This window comes from Syngnathus acus, chromosome 8 (genome assembly GCF_901709675.1).
Source record: "Syngnathus acus chromosome 8, fSynAcu1.2, whole genome shotgun sequence".
NCBI lineage: Eukaryota > Metazoa > Chordata > Actinopteri > Syngnathiformes > Syngnathidae > Syngnathus > Syngnathus acus.
Window position 1 is genome coordinate 8,667,602 of NC_051093.1, and position 13,335 is coordinate 8,680,936.

General features: G+C 41.4%; 1 protein-coding gene across 1 annotated transcript; it reads right to left on the reverse strand.

Moving 5' to 3' along the window:
* Positions 1–4,349: 4,349 nt before the first annotated feature.
* fbxl16 (F-box and leucine-rich repeat protein 16) lies at positions 4,350–12,821 on the reverse strand. The gene is made up of 7 exons (XM_037257077.1): positions 12,393–12,821; positions 8,612–9,326; positions 7,477–7,719; positions 7,129–7,394; positions 5,762–5,846; positions 5,624–5,687; positions 4,350–5,142 (listed from the first exon to the last, which is right to left on the reverse strand). Exons 2-7 carry the CDS (start codon positions 9,317–9,319, stop codon positions 4,994–4,996), a joined length of 1,515 nt encoding a protein of 504 aa, XP_037112972.1. The 5' UTR covers positions 9,320–9,326; positions 12,393–12,821; the 3' UTR covers positions 4,350–4,993.
* Between the last annotated feature and the right edge of the window lie 514 nt (positions 12,822–13,335).

Sequence of the window (13,335 nt, forward strand, 5' to 3'; positions counted from 1 at the left end):
TCAAGCGTGAAGGCTAGCTGTCAGTCCGGATTACATTCAGTTGCTGGGCACTGAGTGTGTGTCGTGGAACACAGTGTCGATGCTGTTTATTAACAGATTAAAAGGACGTTGCTTTTTTCTCATTAATCTCGCCATTGCCGTGTTAATGACGTGTGACATTAACACACGTTACCTTGCAAGATTTAAAATTGGGTATTCTAAGCAGTCACGCTTTACTCATTGGACCACAGACACACACGCATGAACACGCACACACTCGGCACATGTTGCTGCCATCCTCACACTTAAACTTTTTCTTGTTTTGCAGTTCCGCTGCTCTCGCATGACCCGAGGTAACCCTCGCAGGAGGATTGTATGCTGCATCTGCATCATATATTTGTGAGAAGCAGTTTTTTGCATTTTGTCCAAGCCACCATTAATGTTTTATTGCACCAAAAAAAAAATCATTCTGCTGCAACTACTACTGTTCATTTCAAAATTTCAAAATACATCTGATTGTGGGAGCTTGAAAGAAATGCCACAGTGTTATGAAAGTACAGTGGAAGTTGACAGCGGGTCATAACTGAGAAGCGAAGGAGGCCGACACGAGGCTGGTGTGTAAACATTGCCACAGAGCTGCGGTGGCGGGCTTCTCACACCAGCCACTTCCTCAAGCTTCTCACGCTATGAGGCTCACTGTGCTGTCAGGATCACTCTGTGTGCAGACGAGCGTGTGTCTCTTGATGAGTGATGGTCATGTTTTGAGAAGGATAAGCCATATGGTTTGGGATTCCTGCTCAACATACAGTTCTAGTCAAGTTAAGGACTAAGTGATGAAAAAAAAATAATACACCATATATAGGTACATATATACAGCCATGGAAAACAATAAGGGAAAATTAATGTTTTTATCAACTACTTGGTCATGTAAATAATTGATTAAAAAATAAATGAAAAATGTCTAGAAGCACAGTTATATATACACACGCACACACACTTATATGTACAATAATTGTTTGTCCAATTTTTTAAATTTAATTGTTTTTTTTTGGAAAGCAGTCCAGGAAGTCGGATCAAATTGATTCACCTTCCTGAGTTGTTTTGCACAAAAACATGGGTCAAATTAACCCAGTTTCCTAAATGCAATTTTTGACCCAAATTGCGTTGTTTTTTCAACAGCAATTTTTAGGGCGTATCTAAAATTAATGTCATTTGGACATTTAAAAACCTGTCCTCTACTGTCCTCTAGTGGTTACGTCTGATTACAGCCGTGCTACGTCACTTGATTTTAGAGAACCATTTTTCCCCCTTCAGTTTAGTGTCATTTATTTTGTAACTCAGAAAGGTGGTGTAAGCCAATCGAGGCGTTAATGTCCCCTTCCAATTGGTGAAAAATTATGATGGCTGTAGATTGTGTCCAAGACAATTTGTATATTTTATTTTTAGAGCCATTTTGAAGCCACAGCATAGCATGACTGCTGCTTCTTGAGTACTTCAAGAAGCTTCAGCTACCTGTCACTATGTCAATAGGTAAGTCAACAAGTCCCCTTTCAACAGGTGAACAATTATGATGGCTGTAGATTGTGTCTAAGAATTTTATTTTATTTTATTTTTAGAGCCATAGCATAACATGATGGCTGCTTCTTGATAGAATGCTTCAGTACTTCAAGAAGCTTCAGCTGGCTGTCACTATGTCAATAGGTAAGTTAACAATGAGCTAATATTACAAAATGCTAAATACCAAGAAAGTACACACAATGCGTTATTATTTTTATTATCAGTAAACGGTCTATATTTATTTGACAGTTTAAATTTGTGCCGTACAAGGGTTGTAACAAAATGGTGACAGATGTATACAAAGACTGTAGACAGCAGTAGAATTGACACTTACAGTTGTCTGTTAGTTTGAAAATGTTTCTTATCTAATGTACCGTGGACTTCGATTTGAAATGCCTGACTGTACATGTATATTTATGATATGTAAACTTGCACTTGAACCTATGGAAGCTCATTACAGACAATGTTGTGTCCAGGAATATGAACTGTACTCCAACATTTGCTTGTATTTTTATGACATAAAAACAAAGGTTATATCAGATACTGTGTATATATTTACAATTCATGTTTAACCATTTTCTGCTAGGACTTTACTTACAGTATTATATTTAAATTTGTCACTCCCAGTCATTTGCTTATAAGACATGGGAAAATTACCTTTATCAATCTGATGATCAATCAATCTGATGAAAGTGTTTTGGTTGTGTGTATAGAATATGTTGGACATATTAAGATTAAATCAAAATCATAACACCAAATAGATAACAGTTATTAAAATCCTTTGATAAATGTCCTGTCATACTCATGATGACATGATAAACACACATCACAAATTAGTTCTGGTCAAGATTAAAACAGTTTTTGTCATTAATAAGCTTCCATAGAATTCATTTTGCATGACCAAATCATAAATTTTGCCCTTAATTATTCAATAGTAGTATAGTGTAAACATTTGTTAGCCGTAACAAAGGTAAATATCAGACACATTTTTTTTCCTGCCACATTCAAGACAGTGATGACAGTGAATGTTAGCACTAGGTCAAATATTTATTTTACGAGTTGAAATGCCGGATGGGGAAATGAAATCTAAAACAGCAATCATCGCAAATTTGAAGCAATGTCTCTCAATAAATAAACCATATAGGTGAGACCCAAATTAATTTAAATAAATAGATAAATAAATATGTACAATGAACAAATGAAGGGACAGCCTTCTTGAAATATAGAAGCAGAGCAACTAAAAACATGCATCGTCCGCCCCTGTACAGTCCACGTATGAGGCAAAGCAGCAACGCGTGGTGCTGCGGATTTATTTGGCACAACCTAACACTGACTTTTACTGAGCCAGTCCTTCCAGTTGGCAGTAAGCACGTCGGATGACACATTACAAGCAAAAAAACAAAAGTAGCAGTGTGGCTCACTGTCAGGCATCTTAAATCTCCTTGTAATATCAAACCAATGCTATAAAAATAAATATTCCCTTTGAAATGCTTTGATTTTCTAGGAACAATATTTTTCAGTCCGACAAATTACCAGATGCCTTTTTATGGTTTTCCTGCATTACCAACTTGTTGCATTGCAGCAGTTTTTCAACTTATGCACCGTTTTTCACAGATTTTTTTGAGGGGCTTTGAATTGTTTGCAAAATTCTTCTTTCATTCTACTCCCAGTTGAATTTTAATTTCAAACTAAACATAAAATTAAGAGTTATATTTTGTTTATTTAAAACAACCACATAAAGTCCACCAACTTAAAGGGGATGTCAAGCTCTTTTTTTTTTTTGTAATATGTTCCATGTAGCCCAACTAATTGAAACACCGTGTTCTCAATCATGTTTAATTTGTAGAATATGAATTAAAGAGACAAAATCCACCAGTTTTTATAATGTATTCAAATAGTATGGTACTTTTCTTATTACATATTTAGTTTTTTGAGAGCAGACTGGAACTAATCTATTTCTATTTTTCAATCTATTTTGGGAATTCATTGTGTGTTCACTCTTTGGTTGTGGTTTATCTGAACTCAGTCATTCACAATTTCTGACTCCAAACTATAACATAAAAGGCATCTGTAAATTTGTCTTTAACTCTGGTTAAGCTAATTTACTACATTTGTGAGTGTCAATGTTGTTTCATTATCTTGACCATGACTAGTTCTTGATATTTTCATGGATATGCCTTAAGAGCATGTCGTCTTAAAATTTGTCGGGTAATTTGTGAGTGAGCCCGCTGACAGAACAGCACCCCAAAACAAAAAATCCTCCTCGACGGAGTTAATAAATACTGTATTGAAATCCCCTGACTTTACATAAAGTTATCTGACCCTGCGGGGGGGGTCCACAATTCATGTTCACCTCTTGAAACACACACTTGCAAATAGAAAGACTAAACCATCAATGTGTTTCAACCACAATTTGAAGTGAAGTTCCAAAATTCAACATCCAGAAATACTTGAAATCGACACTTTTGTCATCCGACTGAAACATTTCAAGGCAGCCAACAGCCTTGCAAGCGTGAAACCTTTCAAGGCAAAAAGCACTTAACCGTCAGTAAAGTTTCTCCAGCAAAAAAGTAAAACTCTTTCTTCACTCTTCCACTGCTTCTCCGACTCACTTTTAAAGACACAAAAGCGATAGTGTACAACAGCGTCTCATCTCGAACTAGAATTTCACCGTCTTGCCAAAAAGAAAAAGTGAGGAAATGTGAAACAATAAGTCAGTCAAGCGTGCAAGTCCAACAAAAATGACAAACGATGTAAACAGTTGTTTTGCAAATGTTTCATGAAAAAAAGAGGTGGTGGTATCCCCCCCCCCCCCCCCCGAAAAAAAATGGAACCTATGGAATCATGACACACACATCACACGCACAAAGAGGGAGGAAAAAAGAGAAAGAGAAGTTCCATCCGAGACGTCGGATTTCATCACCGGCTGGTTTGTGTCTGACCACTGAAGCTGGGAGGAAAAAAATGACTATTTTACATAGTGATGAAAAAAAATCTGTTAGTACTCATGGTCTTGTTTCACTGACCACATACACTGTGTGAGTGTGGTTAAAGTGTATAATAAGCACATGTGTGAGTTCCACCAAAACAGGAACACAAAAAGTCAGTATTTGTGTTTTTCTAATACCACTTTGTCACAGCTGCATCCAAGTTTATTGTCTGAAACCTCCTTCCAAAAAGAAATTGACGGCCAGACAAGACGTCATAGCAAGCCGCAGTATCTCCTTCGCCCAACGAACCCCATCCGGTCGTGGAGCACCCGCTTGTCTTCCCCTCCTCTCAGTCCTCCTGCCAAAACTCAATGGGGTGTGGAAGAAGATGGGCGGGTGGGGTGGAGGTGCCAGGAGATGAGGAGCAATGTTCTGTATCCTGGCTGGCATTTGACGAGAGTGAGGAAGAGTAACGAGGCGGAAGGTGGAAGTATTGCGGTTGGTTGCCCAGGGTGGGATGGTGGTTTTTATTCGATAACCATGCAGCGCGGCAGGTGTTGCGAGTAGTAATTGAAGAGCTCGGCGGTGGCTCCCGGGCAGTTGGTCAGCTCCAGCTCCTCTAGATCCTGCAGCTGAATGAGGCCCGATAGGCCGGTGGTGGTCAGTAGGGGGCAACCTAGAGGAGGGACACTCATTGGTTTCAATCTGGCGACTTCAAATGCTCAACATTTGCCAGCTCACTTATTTTGTTAAGATGAACATTTTTGCTTAAATGTAATTAAAGTAGGAAAAAAGTAGTGCTTTGCTGCAATCACCTTTTTTGGGGTATCAATTACTAACAAATGTTCTCTATTCATGGTGGAGTTCAGTTTTGGTCCCTGGTGACTAGTGGAACTTTAGTTTATAATCAGCAGGAATAGTTCCAAGATTATTATTATTTTTATTGCTTAAAAGTGGCCGCTGGGTGGCGGTGTGGGTACCGTGTCTTCAGCAGTGGTCATTGCGTGCCATTCATAAATTCCAAACGTCATATGGGACCACCATGAACCGATGACGCAGCCATGTATATTATCCATCATCGACAGTTCATTCATAATTCACATATCTTCCCAGAAATATCAGATCATATTCAAACCTGAACTCAGAACAAAGCATACCTGCTAGAGAGAGTAGACGAAGGCTCCTCATTCCAAACAAATGCTGCAGACCAAAATCCTGCACCTGAGTATGTCACACACAAAAAATCGTATGGAATAATGAACAGTAACTCAAACTTTGTGTGTATATTTTGTTACCTGACAACACCAGCGCAGATAGAGGCTCCGCAATGATGACATTGTGGACAAATAGCCCAGACCTGTGTCGGTGACCCGTACACACCTAAAAAGAAAGCACATTCCAATTCAGTTTATTATGCACAAAAATGAAATCAAATTAAATCAATTAAAAAAACAACATTGTGGTTCAATCTGCTTGGGTAACTCAATCTGCTCAAAATTCACAGCTAGGAAAAGAACCCAGAATTCCGTTGTGTTTGAAGACTCCAAATGTGAGCGTGAATGGTTGTTTGTCTACAATTAGCTGGTGAACAGTCCAAGCGTGTACGAGGCCTCTCACCCAAAGTCCGATTGTATCGGCTTCAGCTCACCCGTGGCCCAAATGAGGTCAAGCCGTATAGAAACGGGACGGATGGTTGGATGTTTACAACTTGCAGTTTTGCTCTCCCTTTTGTTCAAACCGAATTGCCAGATAATGTTCCATAAATGTTCGATTTATCCACGGAATGTACATTTGATGAGTCTACCGTTTTTCAGCGGGACTCAGCAGAATAGCGACGGCACCAGTACAAAGCTCTGCTCTCACTGGGATATTTTGCCCTTCAACCACTTCCCGGCTCCAGCGCTGTGTGTTATAATGACAAGAATCTGTAGGGACTATTGTGGTGTTATATTGTCCTCTTTGTGTGTGTGTGTGCGTGTGTCTACTATCTACTGGAAGTATGAGTTAGTCACTCAATTATAAAAGGCCATTGGGCCGGACATAATGCATCATAGCTTCTACATATATTAATTAGTCACCCATGTAAACAAAATAAAACAAGGACCGGGAAAGCTTTTACCATTTCAATTCAACTGTATATTGCGACTAAAATGCTGTATAAGAAGACTTTAATGATACGAGTAGTTTCTTGCCTATTCTTGCCATGACAATTGGGATGAATGGGCTGACATTAAATGCACAAAGAAATGTAGTAAAGTAGATGCAAAGTAAAATGGGTGGTTTCCTTGAAGTAAATATTTTTGGCACCGCTGGGCTGAAGAAGAAAAAAAAACGCTGTGCAATAAATGTCCGCCTACTTGCATGTCACATGGAACGAAAAAAAAAAAACTTTATTCAAGAAATGCCAATTATTACAGTGGGAGGATGAAGAAGTGTTTGCAATGTATCGTGTCAGGTTGAATTTTTCATTTTTTTTAATTTATTGGCTAATCACCCAGGGATATGAGAATAGCGCACCTGCATCACAACCACAACGTTTTGTCGTTGGATCTCAATATTTACATAACTAATCAATTCAAGTCAAATATTTCGCTTGATAGAAATGTGACTGTCAATTGTAACATTGACGCATTTTTCGTCATTACAAATCACACACACTGACCTGTCAAGGACTAGTTCCTCCAATTTATGCAAGTCACAGGCAATGTACTCCAGGGCCATGTCGGTGATTCGGGGGCACCATGACAAGTCCAAGCTGCGGAGCTTCCGCAGGTTCTCCGCCACTAGCTCCACACCATCGTCAGTGATTTTGGAGCAGCCGGAAAGGCTGAGTGCCGTCAAGTTGGGAAGGCTGTGCACCATATTTACCACGCCGTGATTGGTGATCTCCCAACACGAGTGAAGCCGCAGAGTGTGGGTGGTGTAGCCCTACACAAGCGAGGAGATGCTGGTTAGATCATGCGATAGAAATTATTATGGGAGAATTTGGGGTGTCGATTTTCAACCCCACCTGTTTGGCAGTGAAGTAGGCCATGGCTGTGTCAGTCACATGATAGGCCTGCAGGCTCAGCTCCGATAGGTTGGGTAGGAGCTGTGAGATGGCAGCGATGGCGTCATCCGCGACATTGATGCAGTCGCTGACACTGAGTGATGTTAAGCGGGCGTTTAGACTGGACCACAGGCCGGCTTCCGTGAAGTCGTTGCACCCTGACAGCTCCAGATGCATCAGACCCTGCATCTGCTCCAACATCACCTGCAATACAAATGCCGCATATAATTGTGCAAAGTTTGCATGGGATGGAATATCAAAGTGAAACAGCATGTTTTTAAAGATGCTGTAAATCTACTCGGTTGGTGTTAGTGTCTGTTTAAGGCACGATCGATCGGTAATGCAAAAACAGCAAAGTCCATCTACGCCATGTAAACTGTAGATCATGCAGGCAACAGTTCCAGCGTTCACCATGGCAACCATCCACTCATCCCAGAATAGCCTAGCAGCTATGAAAAGCCATGTGTGAAAGATTCAGAAGCTTCTGTTCATGGCAATGGAATTATTGTATTATTATGTCAGTTTGTGCTAGCTTGTTATTTGGACTAGCTAATAGCATTAATGAATTTTATGTGCAGGTATTGTTTTTGCCACTTACCGCTAATGTATTATTTGTGAGAAATGCACTGATTTGTTCTGGACAAATCAATAAAAGTGTTCATTTGTGACATTTTGATGTCAAGGAACTACGCCGAAGTGACTTGAGAAATTTCATTTCGACTAATTAGTGCTTTGCTGCCATGTTGTGGAATCTTGTAGTCAAGCAACTACCGTAATTTTCGGACTATAAGTCGCGGTTTTTTTCATAGTTTGGGTGGGGGGGCGACTTATACTCAGGAGCGATTTATATACATATATATGGTTTTTTTTCACTTTTTTGGGCATCTTATGGCTGGTGCGACTTATACTCCGGTGCGACTTATAGTCCGAAAATTACGGTATGTTGAAGTGAGGTGAGGAGTTCCTTGCACAATCTTGTGACATTTATGGACAAAAGTTTTGGGGCTGCCAATTGATTGATTTGAAAACACTGTACATCGTCTTTTCAAATCAGGTTCAAAGACAAATTGTGATTCTCAAAGCGAGAATGACTCACCTCTAATCCCGCGTCGGTGATGGTGGACCTCTTGAGGCTGACTGAACGTACACCCTTCTTGGAGAGGGGGTAGTTATCAATGAACTCACAAATGTCCAGGTCTGACACACCCACTAAGCAAAAAGACTGGAATCCACGTAGGGCGAAGGCCTGAAGACTGACAAACTCCTTGTCTCCGTTGGGCAACAGGGTATAAAGCTCCTTGGCGTGCAATATGGGTGTGACGCCTTCCCAGAACTTGGGCTGATACAGCACCTTACGCCATGTCTTGCATACCTGCGCCAGCACGCACTTTTCAGCTGTGGTGAAGTACCAGAGTAGTCGATTTAACAGCTTCTCATCCAAGACAAGCTGGCGCTCCAGCAGGATGGGTTTGGGTAGAGTGAGCGGGGGTAGTTGGCGGAGGGACGACTTGAGACCTACGAGCTGCTTCCCGGGTTCCAGGTCGCAACCGAGAATGGAGGCCGCTGAATGCGGCATGACCGTGTTGTCCAAGTGGTGGTGGTGGTGGTAGGGATGGGAGGATGGCGGAGGAGGCAGTATGGAGGGAACCGAGGAGGACTGGCACAGGCGGTTCTTGGCAGCAGGGGTGCCCTTGGTGATACTGGCACTGCCCAGACCGTTGGGCTGGCTGGGGGGCAGCTTCACCATGCCGTTGCGAGTCACGCAGGGAGACTTCAGCTCACTGGGGGTGGACATGTTCAACATTGGGAACCTGAGGAGAAAGGCACAGATGCAATGTTAAAATCAGACAAAACTAGAATAGCACCTAGTAGTAGGGATGCACCGAAAATTTGATCACTGAAAATGTTCTAACAAAAATGGCTCAAACGTGAAGGTTTGGTTGTTGGTCACAATCAGTGATTTTATTTTATTTTATTTTTTTTTTGTTTTTAAATTGTTCATTTTTTATTTATTTATTTATTTAAAGTTTTTGTGTTTTTCAGCCTTAGTTGACTCATTTTCAATTTTTATTTAATCCCAGGGTTATTATAAAAATCGCCTCATCAAAATCTGACTTCATATTCAACAATATGTGACACTAAACCTTTTGAGATTACAGCTCATGGAACTGTATTAGAATATCATCAACACTGATTTATTCCAAATATCTTCACACTTAGTTTGAATATGTTTCTGGGCGTGTGATGGATGCCATGTTAACATGACAACACCTGAGAGTGTTAAATGATCCATGGCCTCATCTTGCCTGTTGTCTCTGATGCCGCCCGCCACTGTGTCAGCAAGAGCAGCAGCAGCAGCAGCAGCAGCAGCAGCAGCAGGCTCCAACCGATCAGTTATGTAAGAGCCAGGCTTTAGGGCTTCACACACAACAGCATCACTCAGCCCTATTCTGCCACAATAACCGAGTGTGCATAAACACATGCTACTTGTACATGTCTAAATTCACGCTATCAATTCCTTAACATGAGCCCTTTTTGACCTTTTAAGAAATCTCTTAGCAGATGGAGCCTTGCTCTATCTCAGCTGCAGCATCACCAGGTTTCTCCATTACATAATACAACAATTCTTTCTGCTAGACCGACTACAGCCAGCACGATGTAAAAAAAAAAAAAAGGCGATCACAAATTTCACATTATGAAAATAGCTATAATTCAATATACACCTAAAAAAACAATTGCTTTATTATTTAAATTGGTGTGCTTCATAAATTAATTAAATTAATTAATTTTTATTAAATTTAATACTAAATTTAGTCTAAGAATGTCAAAAGTAGTTTTTCAGCATGCCGGCCTCTGGAAAAAAAACTTTGGCTACGTTGCGCTTTAGAATGAGGCAACAGGTTTGTCTCCCCTGATGAATCACTCTGGCCGCGCTCGACACTATCACCGTGTTTATCCCATCGAGTACGGAGTTACCTAAACAACTCTTCCTTTCCAGCTCAGTGGCACTGCCAGTGATGTGTGCTTGGTTGGCTGCAAAAGGGTCTCAGTCAGTTAAGAGGAGAAGTCAACCCAGGCTGTGAAGTGGAACTGTATGAATAACTCATTTTCCATCTCGCTTCCATGATTCAGCCAGCCAAATTCAGCACCTCTACAATCAACATTTCTGCCCGCGTTATTCATCGAGCGCCAAGATCTAATCATCAGATCACACGATTCGTTTTTAATCGGATCCAGAGTCAGAGAATCCTAAAATGTACATTTGGGTCATAATGTAAACTGGGAATTGAAAAACATTGTACTGTAGGTCAGTCCTCATTGTTTTTCACGCCGTCCATGGAACGCTTAAATATTTGGAAATTGCCCCCTATCACCAACGATTTCTAATCTCAGTCTGATTGTACAGTCTCGGTAAATTGTAAACAAACATATGATTGGATTTCCCCTCTGTAAAACACAGCCATCTATCAAATCTTATATTCCTACTGCGCTCATCGGGGCCATTCATCTGTGTAAAGCGATAATATAAAAGGTGTAAAAATATGGGATGCCCAGTAATGAACCGAGCTGACGAAAATGTGCGAAGCTTGTGTAGTTATACAAAGTCAATACAGTCACTCTCACAGCAGCCTCTCTGCTTGTGTAATCACATTAAAAATACAGTAAACAGTGATGGAGCCTTGATGCGCTGCATTTGAAGAAAAGTAAAACATTTACAGTTGACACAATTTGATGTTAAATCATTCCCTGAATCCTAAACAACTTTAGCCATCCATCCATGATGGAATAAAAATATGAATAAATTTGGAAGTGCATGTTTCGTTTTGCTGCTAAGAAGGTTGACTTCCTTCCTGCAGCAGGAACATGGCATAATGCTCATTGATCCACCCGAAAGGGGATACTGGACATGAAGCAACACATGCTTGCTAATCTTCTTTCTTATAGGCCTTAAACCATTGATTGAAAATCAAGTTCAAAGTATCCTGTATCACAAATAGACATTATACTTTGACAATATATAGTATTCTTCACTGATCATTTGGGTTTTATCAATATTGGATCTCCACTTGTAGATAATTCCGTGATTTGTAAAAATATCAAATAAATTGCATGGAAAATGTATCGCAGCTAATTTAGTGTAGGTGGCTACAAAGAATTTGCATCCCAAGCGGGCACAGGAGGAGGACATTAATTAGACAGTGGCTACACACTACTTTGTTGATGTCAACAAAAGCTGATTAGACCTTTTGACTGCAGCTAGCCTTTAATGCAAAGTTACTCTTGTTGACTAGTCCTCCAGGCTTTAATGAGGGATTTAGAAGGATTTAGACTTGATGAGTGGATGTAATGCTGATAATGCTATTCAAGTGCATCCCTCGACATGGACAGGCATGGTCTATCCATCAGTTCTTCTACGGATTGTTCAATCCTGTAAATGACTGTAAATATCCAACATGTTGTTTCTTAGCTACTTGAGTGAAAACAGAGCCATCCACTGAATATGGATGCTCTCCCGAAAACAGTCAATTAAAACTGGAAAGCACATTGCACAAAATGACAACCAAACGCAGTTACGTCACTCACAGACGCTGACGTCACTGTGTTCGTTAATAAGCCGCAGCTCGATGCGGGCTGATCACCTTCGTCTCCCCGAGACGCACAAAGAGGCTGGACCACCTAGTACCGTGCACCGAACTGTCCCCGTTCCGTTCCCTAGACCCTTGCGCGCTCTTATTCATCTTGGGGGGAGCGGGAGGACCGCAGTGTGGAGCGTGGATGATGCTGCTGCTGCTATCAGCAAGCGCAGCTTCACCCATCACGGCCGCACGCACGCACGCACGCACACCCGCCACTGTGCATCCACTATCCCCGCTTACCTCTCAGATGGCTATTCATCCAGTCGTCTTTTAATCCATTTTCCGCACGCTTCCTCTCGATGACGTTTCTCCTGGTAAATCGGCGAAACAAATGATGATCAGGAGGCCGCCCTGCCCGCTATTTCCTATCGTGAGGCCAGCAATGCACCCACGGATCCCATAGACACGACGGAGGAGCAGCCGGCTGGTCCAAATATGAAGCGCATTCACACGCAGGTGGAGAAGCGATGAGAATCCTTTTTTCCTCTACGACGCGATTGAAGGTGAACGACGGGGGCGCCTGTGTTGTGTTTTCGATCGTCCTCCGGCACAACACTAGCAGCGCTCGCGTAATTTCTCCCCCAAACACACGCACGCATGCACATGCACGCACACGCGCAGAGCGGCACGGCTCCGTGTCATTTAAAGAGATAGGATGGGGCAGTTGTGGCCAGAGCCTCTCCCTCTCCCTCTCCTGCTTCTTATGTAACCCGAGAAGCAGCTTCTGGTGAGTGCAGACACTTGAAAACTGGCAATGAAATACAGGTAAGATCTCACGAGACCTGTGGGGAAACCTGTGGGTGCAGACGTTATGCGTCTGAATTGGCTTATGCCGCTTCAAGATAAGAAGATGGCACCACGCTACCATTTTGATTGTGTTTAAAAGTCAAAAACAGGAAGTAAATGACATGATTATGACTCATAACCTCTTTCAGGATTGAAAGTTTACATTGAAAATCAATTTACAGCAGAAGTGCCTTTTTAATAGGCCTGACTCGTGGCCAATGGATTCAAAGCAAGGCAATAAAAATCATTATTTTTGCTACGCGGTGTTGGAGAATACAGAGATGCATTGACAAATAAAAAGGAAAACAGGAAGTAGTGCACAAAAATGCTAACTCAACCAACCAACAAAAACATCACCTCCTTGATCTTGGAGGTAAGCAAACAAACCCACGCAGAA